Source organism: Phocoena sinus, chromosome 4, assembly GCF_008692025.1.
Source record: "Phocoena sinus isolate mPhoSin1 chromosome 4, mPhoSin1.pri, whole genome shotgun sequence".
In the NCBI taxonomy this organism is placed as follows: Eukaryota; Metazoa; Chordata; class Mammalia; order Artiodactyla; family Phocoenidae; genus Phocoena; species Phocoena sinus.
This window is the reverse complement of record NC_045766.1, coordinates 6,488,012-6,505,560: the sequence shown is the minus strand read 5'-3', so window position 1 is coordinate 6,505,560 and position 17,549 is coordinate 6,488,012. Positions and strand designations below refer to the sequence as shown.

General features: G+C 42.0%; 1 protein-coding gene across 7 annotated transcripts in view; it reads left to right on the top strand.

Annotated features, from left to right (window-relative positions):
- Nucleotides 1-17,549, top strand: part of KAT2B (lysine acetyltransferase 2B) — a 102,205-nt gene that overhangs the window by 49,647 nt on the left and 35,009 nt on the right. For all 7 annotated transcript variants that reach the window (XM_032630219.1, XM_032630217.1, XM_032630216.1 and 4 more), the window contains 3 exons: nt 3,780-3,872; nt 5,349-5,530; nt 12,723-12,914. In XM_032630219.1, coding sequence (XP_032486110.1) covers nt 3,780-3,872; nt 5,349-5,530; nt 12,723-12,914 — 467 coding nt within the window. The remainder of the gene's footprint in view (nt 1-3,779; nt 3,873-5,348; nt 5,531-12,722; nt 12,915-17,549) is intronic.

The window sequence follows — 17,549 nt, the reverse complement described above, 5'->3', positions numbered from 1 at the left end:
TAATGAGGGCTGGGCTTCATTTTGTATGACAAGGAGAGATCCATTTTCCTTTGAGTTTCCTCTTTTGCTTTGGCTGCTAGGAATCTCAGGGCAAATTTTATACCCAATTCTTAGAATGTTGGTGAGGGCAGAGGGGTCTGAATTTACTTGAAATATGTAATTTTCCCTTTTCCCCTTTTATTAACTTTTGCTTTTTATTGTACTCCTGGGGTTTTGGGGGTCGATGGGGGACAGGAGTGGGAGAGGGAATTCTATTTTCAACTTTTGGAGTCACGTGGGGCTGTTAACACTAAAACGGTAAATGTTGGGGCGGGGTGTAGGAGGAGGGAGGAGAAGGCAAGGGAGAGAGACCACAGCCATTAGCAGGCGCCAGGCTGCTTCAGGTGACAACTTGTTGACATGACCGTGAGGCCTGAGTCATCTGGACTGAACCCTGGCAGGTTCATACTGTTTAGAGCTTCTTTGGAAAAAGGCCTTAGTTGAAGGAAAACAACGTCTGCATGACTGCAGCTATTATTTGTCTTGGAACTCAGCTCCCTGGCGGGCGGTTCCTCACCGCCCTGCTGGAAGGGAAGGTTTCCATCCTGTCGGCCTCCTCTAGGTTCTGTTTATAACCAACCAACAGGCCAGAAAACACTGCTCCGCTTTGAAGTGTGTTTTCTCTCTCCCTTTTTTACCTCTCTCATCTTTAGCCATGCAAATATCTTTGCTCTTGAGAACAAAATCCAAAATATTCAGCATTCTCCCCTCTCCTCCCCCAAAGTCATTCTTGGGGCAAATAAGTTATAAATCATCCGTTTCTTAGTTTTGGAAGAGGAGTTCCTGTGTCTCTTATGTCTCCATAATTAAATTAAAATGGTATTGTGCATTTTAGTAGCATTTTGGAAGCTTCTTCTGCCTTAGAGGTTGAAAATGAACTCGGTGAAAAGCTGCTTCCTGAAGCTCATTTTATCCTAGTGTTTGTCAGCGTGGTTCTTCTGGAGCTCAGCTATAGCTGGGTCCCAATCCTGGCTTCAGCACTTAGTGAATGTGACCTCAGGCAAGTCGCGTTTCCTTATCTATAGACAATGATAGCAACTACTTCAAGAGGTTGTTAGGAGCATTAATGAGGTAATACGGATAAAGAACCAGGGAGAGTGCCTGGCAAAAGTCAGGAAGCAAATGCTTGCTGCTATTATTAAAGTCTTCGTATACGCCTATTTATCCCAGCTTCATCCTTTTGTAGATGAAGAAGCGGAGATTCGACACCTCCCCAGTTCATCCGTCTACCTCCAAATTGAAACCCTCAGTGGGTCAAGTTCCCAAATGGTCTTACTTTAACTGGACAAAAACGTAGGCAGCCAGAATTATTTGTATCTAAATTTGATAATCAGTCTTTTTGTATCCTTAGAAACACATACGACAACTTATCATTTGGCACCTTTATTTTTGTAAAGATGGGCATGATACATTGATAAGATCAGCAAATACTACATGTGAGTAATTTATATGGCACCTCTAGAAGGAAATGAGGCCCTTATAAGACCCAGCTCAGGGGGCATACAGGGTGTTCTTCAACCTTGGGGGTTCGTCTGTTTCCACTAACTCCTGGGAGAAAGTTTGCAATGTTTTGTTTCTATTGAAAAGGCAATCAGTGGAGAAAGGAGAGAAAGATGTAAATAATGTGTAATAAATAAATAAATATGTAATAAATACATGAATAAATGAGTGAGTGAATGAATGAATGCATGGTCGTATATCATAACTGGCCCATGTGTAAAGGTTACTGAAGGTTCAAGCAAAGGTTGAAGGTGAAGAATTTCAAGATCAAATTTATTTTCAAACTAGGTCTTAACGAGTGGTTCCGCGTTCTTTTTACTCTCTGATATTTGCTCTTTGAGGGCTTTAAATTCCAATGGCAGGGATTAAGAGCGACGTTTTTTGTTTTATGGACGTTGAGATGCCAGAACACTTGGCCCGCATTCTGTGGATGGAGAGGAAATGAAAAAAGACCTCAACAGTGAAAGTTGCCAATTGAGAGCCCTACGGAATTCCTTCCGGAAGAGCCTGGGCCCTGGATTATGTGTGCGACCCACAGCCGTCCCACACAGCCCCTGCGCACACAGTGGACCTCGGCCTTTCAGGGGTTTAAGTCAGGCCATCCAACACCTGCAGTGGCCTGGATGGGCGTGTGCAGAGGGTGCAGTGTCCACCAGCCTCTGGGTCAGCAGAAGGCACGAACAGAGTGGGGAAGGGCGAGTGAGCAGGAAAGGTGTGCCGCTGCTGTGTGCTCCCGGCTGCCCAGAACATGAAAAGTGTTTAGCTTCTCCCAGCTCTGGTCATGGGCGTGAAGGCAAATTGCGTTACCTGGTAGTCACCCATGTTGTTGACCTAAGGATTTACTAACATGTAATTAAGATAAATAGAATATGGTAGCTTCCCTTTGAAGGCTGTGTGTGTGTGTGTGTGTGTGTGTGTGTGTGTGTGGGTGGGTGTGTGGTGTGAGATACTGTGTATTTCAGAGAAAAGCCTAAGCTTAAAATGTCTCAAAATAAGATGTTAAAATGAATTCCCTGGTGGTCCAGTGGAATTCATGCCACTGCAGGGGGCGCGGATTTAATCCCTGGTCAGGGAACTAAGATTTTTCTTTAGCACGTCACGATTGCAGCGTGCATGCAGAAGGCACCACCAAAAACAAAAAGACAAAAACAAACAAACAAAAAAGAATGCTAAATTTGTTACTTTTACGTATTACCTTTAATCCACATCTTGGTTGATTAAATATCTTAGGAAAAAAATAACATCAAAGTTTCAATGGGGCTTCTAACCTCCAACTGATACAGCCTCAACTGTACTGAGCCCTTAAACTCCCTCCAAGGCTGACCTCCTACCTCACCTTCCTGCAAATGCTTTTCCATCCTCTTGTTTTGTTTCATGTTTGTCCTCCCTTCCAGACTCAGTTTATACCCTTGCTCTTCTGTGACATCTTCCCTCGGTAAGGCAGACTTCTGAGCTCTCATCCTCTGGGCTTTATACTGCACTTACTGCCTTTGCAACTTATTTGGAATTTCTCTTCTGCCAACCTTTTTTTTTTTTTTTTTTTTCCTTTTGTATGTGGGAAGACAGCATGGTATGGTATGGCCTGGCCCAGCTCCATTATGTGGCCTCTTTTTTTTTTTTAAGGTTTTGTAATACCTTTATGATATTATTAGTATTAAGCAAGACAACATTATTAATATTTAGAAATATCGTTAAGACCTAAATTCTGATAAACAAAAAGAGGAAGAGTTGACACATTAAGTAAATTAAAATAAAAAAAAATTATAGAGACCATAAATAAAGCTAAAAGGCAAACAACAGAATGGGAGAAAATATTTGTAATCTTTTTTCTTTTTCAATTGGGGTGTAGTTGTTTTACAATGTTGTATTAATTTCCACTGTACAGCGAAGTGAAGTAGAGTTCCCTGGGCTATATAGCAAGTTCTCATTAGTAGTTCTCATTAGTAATCTGTTTTATACATATTAGTGTATATATGTTAATCCCAATCTCCCAATTCATTCCATCCCCCTTTTCCCCCCTTGGTGTCCATAAGTTTGTTCTCTACATCTGTGTCTCTATTTCTGCCTTGCAAACCAGTTCATCTGTACCATTTTTCTAGATTAATGTGGCCTTTTTTTCCCAGCAAGATTGTAAGCTTGGAGAGTCCATAGTGTCTCTCTGTGTGTGTGTGTGTGTGTGTGTGTGTGTGTGTGTATGTGTGTGACACTGACTGATTTTTTTTTTAATGATTTCCTTACAGCTCTTGAGAAAGTCTATTTTACAAAGAGGAAAACCTGTGGTTGAAGGCTCTTTGGAGAAGAAACCCCCATTTGAGAAACCTAGCATTGAACAGGTAAAGAGATACAAGAGAAGCCCCTTTCTTAGTGCTTTAAGGCTGAACAAACGTTCTCATTTTCATCCTTATTGCTGGCTTAGAGATGTTCAAGTCTATAGGAATTGTCTTGGGCCCTTTGGATCGGAAGTGAATACTTAATGTAATAAATGATCTAGCTTGTGTCTCTTAGGGTTGCTGAACGCTCAGAATTCACTGTGTGTTCGGGAAAGAAAAAAATTAATAGAGCATGTAGTTCGTCAGAACACATGAAATGGGCTTTTTCTTGGTGTTGATGTTTTTTTTTTTGCGGTTCACAGGCCTCTCACTGTTGTGGCCTCTCCCGTTGCGGAGCGCAGGCTCAGTGGCCATGGATCACGGGCCTAGCCGCTCCACGGCATGTGGTATCTTCCTGGACCGGGGCACGAACCCATGTCCCCTGCATCGGCAGGCGGACTCTCAACCACTGCACCACCGGGGAAGCCCCGGTGTTGATGTTTTAAAATTAAGTCTTTGTCCCTCTGTTTGCACTGTTGAAAAGTCTATTGAGGCGAGGGAATTCAGGAGCAATGTGAAAAACATTGTAAGTCAAGTAAAAAGCACAGAAAAGAAATGAGATTTTGTTTCCAGAAATTGGCTTCTTGGTACATTATGATTCCTGCAAAGAAGCCGAGATTTACTTGGGGAATCTGTTGATATGTATAGACCTTTTCTATTAGGTGTTGTCAGGATTTCTCATCAGTATCCATTTTTTGGCCCATCATTGTTCGCCTAAGTAAATCTCAGATACTCTGGACTGAATTTCTTGATGAGAATAATTACAGAAGACATGATATCAGAAACAAATAAATGTATTTTATCAGTCAGTTTTTCATAGAAAAAAATGTTGTCTTCAATCCCTACGAAATAAGAATTCATTGTTCCTTTATTTGAAATGAAATTAGATGGGAGTGTTCTGAGGAAAGATTAATCCACAAATCCACAGATTATTTTAAAAGGCCATAAGTTTGAATAAGAATTTTCTTTTGGTAGGTTTACTAAAACCGAAAGAGTGATAGTAAAAGTTCAAATTCTAGTGGTTTAGTTCAAAAATTAAAACTTTATGAATGTAAAAACATTATATTTATCTAAGAATCTCATTATTTGTGAGCTACTGTGTTGACAGTACAGCAAGAGTTATGCTGCAAAATAGCCATATTTTATTGTTTATGGGGTTTTGATTTTTTCGGTCCGTGATTTTGAATTTTTCATTACCACGTCATGATTGCAGCAGGCATAGAATTGCAACTCACAGCCTCTGTGTCTTGTCACTTTTTATAGACTGTGATCTGGGGCATGATTCCTTCTGGGCATTCCTGTTTTCTAAGAGGGAAAAGGAAGAGGTTTTTGTGAATAGAGAAATGTCTTTTCTTTTGCTAATGACCACCGATGGGGCTGACTATGTGAGTGTTCAGGATTGCACAGCTGCGTGAATAAATTGCCTTTCCTCCTTTTAAGGGTGTGAATAACTTTGTACAGTACAAATTTAGTCACCTGCCATCCAAAGAAAGGCAAACAATAGTTGAGTTGGCAAAAATGTTCCTGAACCGCATCAACTATTGGCATCTGGAGGCTCCATCGCAACGAAGACTGCGATCTCCCAACGACGATATTTCTGGATACAAGGAGAACTATACAAGGTAAGCAGACGGCCGGTTCTTCTTCTTTGGCCCATAAAGTACATTGCAGACATAACACTGCTACTTGCCTCTGCAAAGCAGAGAGTTGCCCAGTTATCACGGGACCCCATCAGTTAGAGAGAACGTCTAATTTAACTCCCCAGATTCCTACTCTTCATTCATAGCATGATGTTTTTGGAGGGTGAGGGATCCAAATCATCTAGACCTGAACTCTTTAATACGATAGTTGCCAGCCACATGTGGTCACTGAGCCCTTGAAGTGTGGCTGACATGAATGGAGATTTCTAAGACTGTACAAAAAAAGAAAAAAAGAATGTTAAGTATTTCATTAACAGTTTAATAGATTTTTATATTGATTACGGGTTGAAATGGTAATATTTTGGAAATATTGAATTAAATAAAATATATTAAAGTTAATTTCACCTGTTTCTTTTTACTTTTTTAATGTGACTTACTGGGAAATTTAAACGTGTGGCTTACATTTACATGTGTGGCTTGCATGGTATTTCTGTCGAGCACTGCTGATCTAGATAATTATACTGACTCTGTAATTATTATATAGAGACATCATTAAAAAAAATAAGCAAAGACCGTGAATATAATAGTGTTAAAATTTTTTTTTAAAGAAGGAAAGATCACCATAGTCCCAGCAGCATGGTATAAATAGTATCATTATATATATTATCTTACAGTCACTGTCCCTTTAAACAGATATTTTACATTTGTTAGAATGAAAGAAAATACAAAATTTGCATCCTTTTTGCCCCCCATTCAGACGTTTTACTGGTTGTATTATAGTCTGTTGAATTGATGTACTGTAATTTACCTAATCATGTCCCTATTGGTGGACATCAAACATATTCTTGGATTACACATCCAAGAATTACACATTTTTCTAAAGTGGGAATTTATTTTTATTACTTATGACTTGCAGAATAATAGAATTGACTTAAGAGTCATAAACATGGGCCCTAAAAGGCAGAATGACTTACATTTATTTTTATTTAAGTAAGACAGTGACTTGTATTATCCATTCTGTTCACCTTTTTTATAACTTTTCCCATTTATATTTTATAGGCACATCAGGCTTGCTTCAGGGTCCCCCCCAACCCCGATTTAAAATAGGCAGTGTTTTTCGACAGCTTGTAAAGACCACTTGTACCCAGGTTATTTTCTGTAACAGCGGGTGACAAAGAGGAATGGGTGTAGTTGAAGATAAGCTTTTCTCTCTGATCACTGACCTGATTTCATGAGTAAAACCCCCTTTCCCTCTTTTCTCCCCTTTTACAATATATACAATTTGAGTTATAAAGTATTTTATCGTAATAATTGTAAAGATTTACAGATTTCTTCAAAATCAACCTTGTAAATTATGTCTTCATTTTCACACCTTCATTTCAGAGTTTTATATTAACAGTAGTTCCTATAGCATCGTTACTCCTGTTTACAATGAGTTGAGATAATAGAACATTCAAAAATATGTGTCTTTTAACTCCATCTGTGAACGACTGACAATGCTGAATATCTGTCAAAGCCAAACCCCTGAAAATATCTGCCTCTCTTTTTGTTTGTTTTTTTCATTTTTTGTCCGTCTTTTTCCTTTGGTCCTGCCAGCTTGTGGGATCTAAGTTCCCTGAACAGGGATTGAACCCGTGACCCCTGCAGTGGCAGCACGGAGTTCTAACCACTGGACCGCCAGGGAATTCCCAATATTTGCAGCCCTTAAGAGAGGAAAAATTGTTTCATCAAGAAGGAGAATTAATTGTGAAGCAGCACGGGAGTTAATGCTGTATTTTAGAAAACAGAATAAAAATACCGTGTAGCACTTGGGAATTACCAAGAAATGGGCGGCACTTATGAAGACTCAAGGAGTCGTAAAAAATAGAAGTCGAGTTCTGGAATGAGCGATGGGTTTGAACCATGGCTCCATCCCTCCCCAGTTCTGTGTGTGTGTTAGGGCTCTCACCTCGCCTCCTGGACCTTCTGTTTCTTCCTCTGCCCGGTCCCATGGCTGTTGTGTCCCCTGAGGTGGCCCGTGCCTGGCGTCTGGCGCACAGCACAGGCGCTGGGAAGATGCTACTCATTCTTTCCCCCCAACACACGCCCTCCAAAACGCCAGCGCGCGACTCTTCAGCTGGAGTGTGTGCAGTGGGATGAGAGGGTAGCGATTTGAGGGTCGCTTTAGAAAGGGCGCCGAGAGACAGCCGCAGGGTCCTGGCGGGCCCCGCCTCCTCGCCCCAGCCGAGGGCGGAAGGGTGGAGTCCGATGTGGGGAAGGGAAGCAGTGAGGGGCTTGAGTGAGCCTGTCCTGCAACCTGCCGATTTCTAGGCCGGACGGAGATCAGGAGCCTCTGTAAATAATAAATAAGGGAATGAAGGTAGATATGCCTCCCGCCTACCCCCCCTCCCCCGCTCCCCCACCCCCCGGGCTTCCCCACCACCGCAGTGTTGAGGAAGAAAGGGAAGCAGAGAGGAACAACCTGTGAACATTATCACAAGCGAGACTTGTTTCGACCACGTGGGAATTTAAAAAACCACACGCCGCTGCGGCATGGTGTCTCACTGATACCATCTTCTCCAAAATAGGTCCTGTTACAGCTGCAGGCACCACGTGGCGTGTCAGTGAACCTCAGGAGCTGGACTGTTGGTTCAGCATGTAATTTACAGCAGTTGTAGCCATTAGGACCGAGGGGCGGAAAACTGGTGGAGTGCACATCAGCATGAAAATGGGGAGAAACAGGATTCTCTGTGGAAGAGAATAGACTCAGAAAACGATTATGTTCCTCACAAAGCTAACCTGTGAGGATCTAGCCAATAAAAAATTAAATGCAGACTGAACAGGAGAACTGCTTAAATTACTTATCCTCTCTGTTCTGACTTAAGGAAAAGCGTAAATATTTTATATGTTAAAAATATCTGGTATATTAATGTTAATATACTTAACCTTAATAATTTATATAAGTATATATTAAATATACCTTTATATGTCCCCCAGCAATCACTGTGGTGTTGGAAAAAAATCTGGACAAATATTTTGAAATTCCTTGAATTCCATGATGGTGTGCTAATATAATTTCACAAGGAAATAACTGGAAAATAAAGTGTCAAAGGAATACGACTTCTTACAATACACCTGACCAACAGAATATGCTGAAGGAAAGTGACAAATAATTAGCCTTACATTCTCAGTTGTGCAGACCTCAAAATTAGAGGTCATGCCTATACTGGGGAGATGGCATTGTAAGAATACTGAGCAAGTTAGATATAACTAAATTGATTTTGTATATCTACTGCTGTACGAGGTTACAGCCTGTCACCATGCTTCCTGGGCATTCATAATTAGGTGTGTAAATCTAGGGCAGTATTTATCACAGAGCGTGGCAAGAACAGTGGATTGGCGCTCGGGAGACCTAGCTTCTAGTGTGGTTTCTAAAAGTAACTAGCCTTTAGTTTGGGAGGACTGGGAGAGGTCACTTAATTGCTGAAAACCTTAGGATTTTCAGTCCAGCAAGTAGGTAGGATGACATGGTCTTCTGCAGTCAAGTTCTCCAATTCTGTTCATGTTTTAAAGAAAGCAAAGTGGTTGCAAATCACCACGATGCCGTTAAGAAGTCAGAGACAGTTGTTTGAACCATCAGTCAGTTGCACGTCCATGCCGTCACCGTTAGGCACACAAAGGCATACAAAGATCCCTGAGCTGTCCTTTCACTTCTTCGGAGAAGACCTGAAACCAGTCGTTTAGGTATAATCTTTTCCTCCAGGTTAGTCTTTGGGGGAGCGTGTGAGCAGTGACATTCATTCCCGTTTCCTTCTTTCTGTCTCACCACACGCCTGGACTGTGTCATTTACTAGAGCAGTCCCCGAAACACCACACGCTGACTCATCTTCTGTTTTCATACTGTGCCCTTACAGATTTATAAAATAAGATTAGTCTTGCAAGTAAAAACAAAACTAAACTACAAAGTGTAAACTGAGGTCTATAAAAATGATTCTCAGAGGAAATGAATGGCAACCTATTATTTGAAAATTTTTACTAGATAATAATCTATGCTGCCTTCCTCTACTCTGGGGAGAGTGAATGACCTATTAAGCACTTTGGGACATTTTATGAATTTATGATAGTATTTATAGCCTATCATTGCCATAGCAGAAAGAGCATCTGTCTTTAAGTAGGGTCTGCGACATCTGTGACCCCTATAGATGGAAATGCTCTTTTAGACACAAAATCAGCACTGCCAAATAGGATATAATAGGATCCACAAAAGTGAGCCGCATATGTGATTTAACATTTCCTCGTAGCTACATGAAAAAAAATAACCACAGGACATTAATTTTAATAATGTTTTATTCACCCAGTATATAAAAATATTATCACTTCACCATGGGATCAATATGAACAATTATTAATGATGTATTTTACTTTTGTATTTTTGGTACTAAGTCTTCCAAGTCCAGTGTGTGTTTTATACTTAAAGCACATTTTAATTCATTCACTAAATTTTAAGTGGTTAAAGATAAATGAGGTTCTACCGAAACAGTAAAGTTTTGTTTAATGGAAAAATATTTCACAGCGTTTCCATTTGAAAGTAAATTTTATTTATTTTATTTTTATTTTTTCCTTTATGTATTTTTAAATTTCAGTATAGTTGATTTACAATGGTGTGTTAGTTTCAGGTGTACAGCAGAGTGATTCAGATATACTGATATATATAAATCTATTCTTTTTCAGATTCTTTTCCATTATGGTTTATCATAGGCTAGTTCCCTGTGCTCTACAGTAGGCCCTTGTTGGTTGAAAGTAAATGTTAAGTTGATTAAAATTAAGTAACATTAAAAATGAAGCTCTTCGGGACTTCCCTGGTGGCGCAGTGGTTAATAATCCTCCTACCAATGCAGGGGACACAGGGTTTGAGCCCTGGTCTGGGAAGATCCCACATGCCATGGAGCAACTAAGCCCATGTGCCACAACTACTGAGCCTGCGCTCTAGAGCCCGCAAGCCACAACTACTGAGCCTGTGTGCCACAACTATTGAAGCCTGCGTGCCTAGAGCCCGTGCTCCACAAAAAGAGAAGCCACCACGATGAGAAGCCTGCGCACCACAACAAAGAGTAGCCCCCTCTCGCCGCAACTAGAGAAAGCCTGCACACAGCAGCGAAGACCCAACACAGCCCAAAATTAAATAAATTTATTAAAAAAAAATTAAGCTCTTCAAGAAAACAAACTTATGGTTACCAAAGGGGAATGGAGTGGGAAGGATAAATTAGGAGTTTGGGATTAACATATACACACTACTATATATAAAATAGATAAATAACAAAGTCCTACTGTATAGCACAGGGAACTATGTTCAATATTTTGTGATAACGTATAAGGGAAAAGAATGAAGAAGAATTATATATTCACATGTATGTATATATACATGTATGTGTATATATAAAACTGAATCACTTTGCTGTTTATCTGAAACTAATATAATATTGTAACCCAACTGTACTTCAATTAAAAAAAAAAAAGAAGAAAAAAAAATTAAGCTCTTCATTTGTACAAGTGCTGAGTAGTTACACGTGGCTGGTGGCTACTGTATCAGCACAGGTATACAACAGTCTCATCATCATAGAGGCTTTATTGGACAGTACTGGTCTAAATCCTTAAATCCTTATATATCTTCCATTGCAGCAGATTGGACATACTTTTAATATTATTAACATTTACAAACAATCTTATGATAGCCTAAGCCTCATGAAATTGAACTGATGATTATGGTTTGTGATTACATTTGTAGTTTCATAATTAGTTCCCTGGGAGCTGGCCTCCCTTCGACTCCAAATATTTTAACTTCATTTAGTGGCCACAGGCTAACTTCCAGCAAAGATTGGCTCCGAACGTGATGCATTTCTATGTGAAGTGCCTTATGGATTACAAAATCAATGAACCTCCTAGCTCTTTCTGCTCCCAAGGTCGCTGCTTCCGACTTGACAAGATACAGTGCAGCCCTTAAGATGCCCGTCTGGGTATTGTGTCATAAAATGACATTTGGGTGTGAATTATTAGAACAGAAAAGTTGAGAGGAGAACAGAAATAGTAGCAGGGTTTTAAGGTTAATTTTGAATCTAGGTAGATGAACTAACACTAATGAAAGGTTTCTTCCCCATATATGAAACAGTCCCACCCCATACACAGGAGAACTAAGAAGTAATACAGAATAAGATAAAAAATAAGTCAAGAAGCATAAGTGAATATTGTTCCACTCTTTATTGAGGGGCTGACAGTTCATTGGGGCGTCCTTCAGCAGTTTGGGCGCATTGGAGCACGGCCCCCCATCTTAAACAAGATCAGGAAGGCACACAGGGAGGAGAGGGGTTTTATTTGGGGAAAGCAGTCCTGTCCTGGAAGAGGATGTTTGGGTCTGCTACCAAGGAGCGGGACCTGGGCAGTGAAGCCTCAACCCTTGACCCTGGTCTCTGCTGCCCTCTGCGCCCCACTGTGTGCCCATGTTGCTGGGAATTTCAGGGCTTGCATCTCCGGGTGACCCTGTAGAAGGTGGGTCCATTGTGGGTGGACACTGATTTTTTAGCTTCTCTTGGCTGAACGAGCTTTCTAAATCATATGCTCTGCATAGCCCTTGTGCCCCAGAACTGTGATCAGGTTTCAGGAAAGCCCTGGTTTCCCTCTGGGAACTCCTCCAGCCCTGTGCAATGCTGAAATGCATTTTTGACTTTGAGTCTGAGTCATTGAAAATGTACCTAAGCAACAGATGGTGGAAGCTCATTACTTCCTGCGTCTTGACTGAGTTTTGAACAGTCTTGAAGATCTTTATCTTCCCACCAAAGCTGTGGAGGTATGTGAATGCTGTGTAGGCATTTTAAAGAAGCCTTAAATTTTACTTAGAGGATTAGATGGGGGAGTTCTGATTCTTCTGCAAAAGGAACTTCCTCGGTTTCCCCTTTAATTCCTCCTCCTGTTTAAAGGATACTGCAGAATGGAATGACTCTAGTAGAATTGGGCCCAAGTGGCTATGGCAGGGTGAGCTCACCGAATTCCCACGTTTTACTAGCTGGTGGTGATACTTCTGCTTGTCACTGCAGACCTGGCTTCTCCTGCTGAGGTTGATGATACAGAGTAGCCGTCCTTGGGTGTTCCACATGGTCTGGGGCTTAAGGGATACTGATGGCGTGCTCTCCTCTGGTTGCAGGTGGCTGTGTTACTGCAACGTGCCCCAGTTCTGTGACAGTCTGCCACGGTACGAGACTGCCCAGGTGTTCGGGAGAACCTTGCTCCGCTCTGTCTTCACCGTGATGAGACGACAGCTTCTGGAACAGGCGAGGCAGGAAAAAGACAAACTGCCACTGGAGAAACGGACTCTAATCCTCACCCATTTCCCAAAGTAAGGGAGTGCTCTTGTGGGTCTTTGATGCAAGGGCTTAAGACTGATGGATACACAGCAAAGCCTGCCTCAGTGACACAATCAGGAGGGGTAGGAAAGAGGGACCCCATCTTTCTCAGCTCCCTCTGGGAGCCTCCATGGGTACTTTCCAGCCCATCTGAGATGAGCTTGACTCTGTACGACTGGTCCCTTAGCCTCGCCTCATCCCACCTGAGTCTCATGGGGCGTGGGGGTAGGGGTGGGGTGGGGGGGAATGCTTTGTTTTGTATATTCAGCTGCCAGGATGCTAGTGGGGGGTGGGAAAGGTGGTGCAGAAGCCATTTCCATCTTCCCAGAAGTGGTGCAGGAGAAGTCAGGTGGCTGTTTCTTCCGTCCCACGTCTCCAGCCATTTCCTTTTTTAAATTTTTTGGCCCACCATGCGGCATGTGGGATCTTAGTTCCCTGACCAGGGATTGAACCTGCGCCCCTTGCCTTGGAAGCACGGAGTCTTAACCACTGGACCTCCAGGGAAGTCCCATCCAGCCCTTGCTAAGATTGGCGGATCAGTCCCGTCTCAGCTAGAGTGAACTAGACCCCAAGAGCGGGGCCAGCTGGGAATAGAGAGGCCTCCTTCAGAATGATCCTTGTTCCTGTGTACTCAGTTTCTTGTGGAATGTGCATGTTCTTGTGCACCTTGCTTCTCACACCTGCCAGAACTCCAACGCGTGAATAACCATTTAAATGTTTTTCAAATACATGCAGCGTGTCAAAGGGATAGGAAGTTGCAGTGCCACACCAATGGCCTTGGAAATGAATTTTCAGTGCGAAGAACCCAACATTTAAGCTAAGAGGCTGGGTGCTGGTGAGAGGCTGGGGGTGCAGGTGATGGCTTGCCATGGAGCAGTGACAGCAAGACAGGAAGGAGGCAGTTCATTCTGCCTGGAAGCACCGGTCTGCAGGGGTGGAAGGTACCATTTGAAAAGGCATTCTAGGTCTGATAGAGTTCTGCCATGGAGAACTGCGAGATAGCAGAGTTTCAGAGAGGAGCCATTATAGTCTTTGAGCAAAGATTGATGAAATCCTGTTTTATCTGAGAAACTGGATTTTTATTATTATTACTATTTCTGGTTTACCCAGTTTGTATCTCAGGAAAGATGATAGTTTTAATTTTTAAAAATAAGCGAGGCCCAGGGCTTCCCTGGTGGCGCAGTGGTTGAGAGTCCGCCTGCCGATGCAGGGGCCACGGGTTCGTGCCCCGGTCCGGGAAGTCCCACATGCCACGGAGCGGCGGGGCCCGTGAGCCATGGCCGCTGAGCCTGTGCGTCCGGAGCCTGTGCTCCGCAATGGGAGAGGACACAACAGTGAGAAGCCCGTGTATGGCAAAAAAAAAAAAAAGTGAGGCCCAAAACAAACAACAGCAAAAATGGTTTTCTGATGAAAATGGACTGAACAATTTTTTTTTCTTTTTTTTTGCAGTTTAACACGAATCTCAAACATTAGGTAGAGGATAATTCTAATGAGCTTTAGCTGAACGTCCAATATTTGAACATAAGTCCTAGCCACCTGATTTTCAGTATTTCCTGAAGGCAACCAGCACACGAGACTGAGGCAGGACATGGACCCTTTGGTATCCTCCAGGGAGGAAGGTTCAGAAGCACTTAAACTGCAGTTTGAATGTTGCCCCTCAATGGGTAATGAACTCTGGGCAAGCTCATGTATTTCAGTGGCTGCCTTTTAACTGTTCTAAGCTTCTTTCCATAGAGATTAAAGCAGTTTTCTTATTTCTCTATTACATTTGCCACATAAGTAGCATTTCATGCGTTCAGATTATAGTAGTCGTTCCGTCTCTAAGCCAAGGGACAAAGAGGACCCCTCTCCCCTCCCCCCTCACACCTTTTGTGGTTCTTAAAGAGAAATTTTAATTACCTTGCATAGTAGCAATTTTTTCTCCCCCATAGCAAACTCAGTTTGCTTCTTGCAGGTACTTGCTAATTATAGTGTTATGTTCGTTCAGCCCATAGTTCTGCCATGCTTATGCTGTTCAGCTGAGAAATCAGTGTTGCTTTCTTTTTACCTCTGTTCCTAATGGTAGGGTAAAAGCACCACCCACTTCTCCTTTTAAATCCCTTTTCATTGAATCTGACAACATTTGAGGCTGTTAGGGATTTGTACCTGCAGGTTTGGCGGCAGAATCTCATACCGAAGCCGGAGATGCCATTTGCATCTTGGGCACCAGCTCAAGGGGAGGGCTGCAGACTGCTTCTCACACCTGGTGAGGTCGCCGTGCTTCTCAGATGCATCTTCAGAGCTTACATCCTTATCTTCCTGCCCTTCATATGTTGCCGCTTCTTCTGCTTGGCTTTAACGTGTGCCTTTCCCCGACGCCACCCCCATCCACCTATTTACATGGTGGTTTTTAAAAACTTTAGTATCTGCATTTCATTCTAAAAGTGATAAATGGACATGTTGATGAAAATTTGATGCACAGGGAACAAAGAAGCAAAAGACCACTATAACCCTACCACTGTGATATACTTTTTGTGCTTTTAGATATTTCAGTTTTTTCTCCGTGTACTGCGTTCTTTTATTCTACATATAGTTTTGTATCCTCTGTATATAAAACAAGAGTTTTCTCATAGCATTAGATGAGCCTGTTCTTTATTTTATTGAAATAACTAAATATATGTATGTGTATATATATATAATATAACACACACATGATTATTTTCCTAAATTATTAATGGCATTCTTCTTTGGTGAGTCTCTTTAGGGCTTTGTGAAGTGTTCCCATTATATAATTACTGATAAAGAAGGAGCCTGGAAAAGGAAAGGAAATTTACTTCTGTGATAAAGGGCAGTTGGGGAAATCTTTTTTTTTTTTTTTTTTTTTTTATGGGTTACGCGGGCCTCTCACTGTTGTGGCCTCTCCCGTTGCGGAGGACAGGCTCCGGACGCGCAGGCTCAGCGGCCATGGCTCACGGGCCCAGCCGCTCCACGGCATGTGGGATCTTCCCAGACCGGGGCACGAACCCGTGTCCCCTGCATCGGCAGGCAGACTCCCAACCACTGCGCCACCAGGGAAGCCCAGTTGGGGAAATCTTGAGGGCTGTGTGAGGTGAAGGCAGAGTCTGCTTAGCAAAAGGGGGAAATGCATCGAGAACCTTCCGTCTTGTCAGCAAGGTCAGAATGTGACCTTAGTAAGGATTTTACCTCCTGTTGCTGTCAGTCTTTCTGTGTTAGATAAGAAACATACTAAAGTGTTTTAAAGCATAAGTTAATGGTGGCTTGCTTGGCAAAAGGCGACTCATGTCGTTTCTGTAAACCATGAATTACACAACTGAGTGCAGGTAGATGTTCATGCAAATGGTACCTTATTCTTAAATCTTCTGAGTATGAACAGCAAGTCAGAAGACCCTCAGGACCTTTCCCCACCTGTCTTCACTTCCAAAAACACAACCTCTCCCACCCCGAGACCTTCTAAAGTCTTGCCGGATTTGATTAGTGAGAAGACTAGTGGCACTTTCGGTAATTGTGATGATGTTGATGATGATGTTAATGTAGGTCCTTGATCAGTTGTCCATACTTGGTCTGTTTCTCAGTGCAAGTTTTAACGTAACTTGACACCTTTATAAAGGTAACATAACACATGGGCTATACATTATCATAGCTTTAGGGGTGGGGGCAGGTCCCCCAAAGCAAATCCATTTATAAAGACTGTAAGTAGTCTTACGTATGTCTTGTTGCCAAATGGATTAGGGAAAATACTTTTTTTAAGGGCTTTTGGATTTCAAAATTTCAGAGACAGGATAGTAGACATATATACTAGCTAACCTTTATTACATCATTGCAGTGTAAACTTCTTGAGGGCAAGACGAGGTTGTGTTCCCTCTACCCTCCAGCACCTGGCATGTGGTGGGCATTCAGTGTTTGTTGAGTGAATGAATGAGCACTTCCTAAGGGGCCATCACCATTTGAAGCATGACATTAAGTGTGCTCCTCACTACCATCTTCTGCAGGAGTTACTGTTGATATTTCCATTTTATAAAAGTGGAACCAAGGAAGAGGAAAGTTAAGAACTTGTTCCAAGGTCACACAAATAATAAGTGGTGAGCTTGGTAATTGGATTTTAGAACCCAAGCTCTTAGTCATTATTCTGTACCCCTCCATGAGAATTAATGTGCCTTAAAAAGAGGCTTTCAGGAAGACATTCCAGTACTAGAAGTATAGATTTGTGTTGGTATTTTCATCATAGTTCTTCTATTTTGGGGCACATAAGAACTGTCCAAGGTACTTATCAAAAATCAGTTGCCCAGACCATTCTCCCAGACTCCGATTCAGTAAGCTTAGGTGGGGTTTGGGTATCTATACTCTTACCAAGGTATTCGGGTGATTTCTGTGGGCCCCCAAAACTTGAGATCTGTTTGTTTATAACACGACAGGAAATATAACGTAGTAATTAATCACACGTTCTGATCTTGGCCCTGCAATTTACTGGTTGTGGGACTTTGTACCAGTTATTGAGCCTCTCTGTGCCCTAAGTTTTTCCATCTGTAAAATGGGTACAATAATGGATCCTATCTCATAGGGTTGTTAGGAAGATCAAATGAGTTAATATACACCAACTACTTAGAGCAGTGTCTATCCTATAGTAAGAG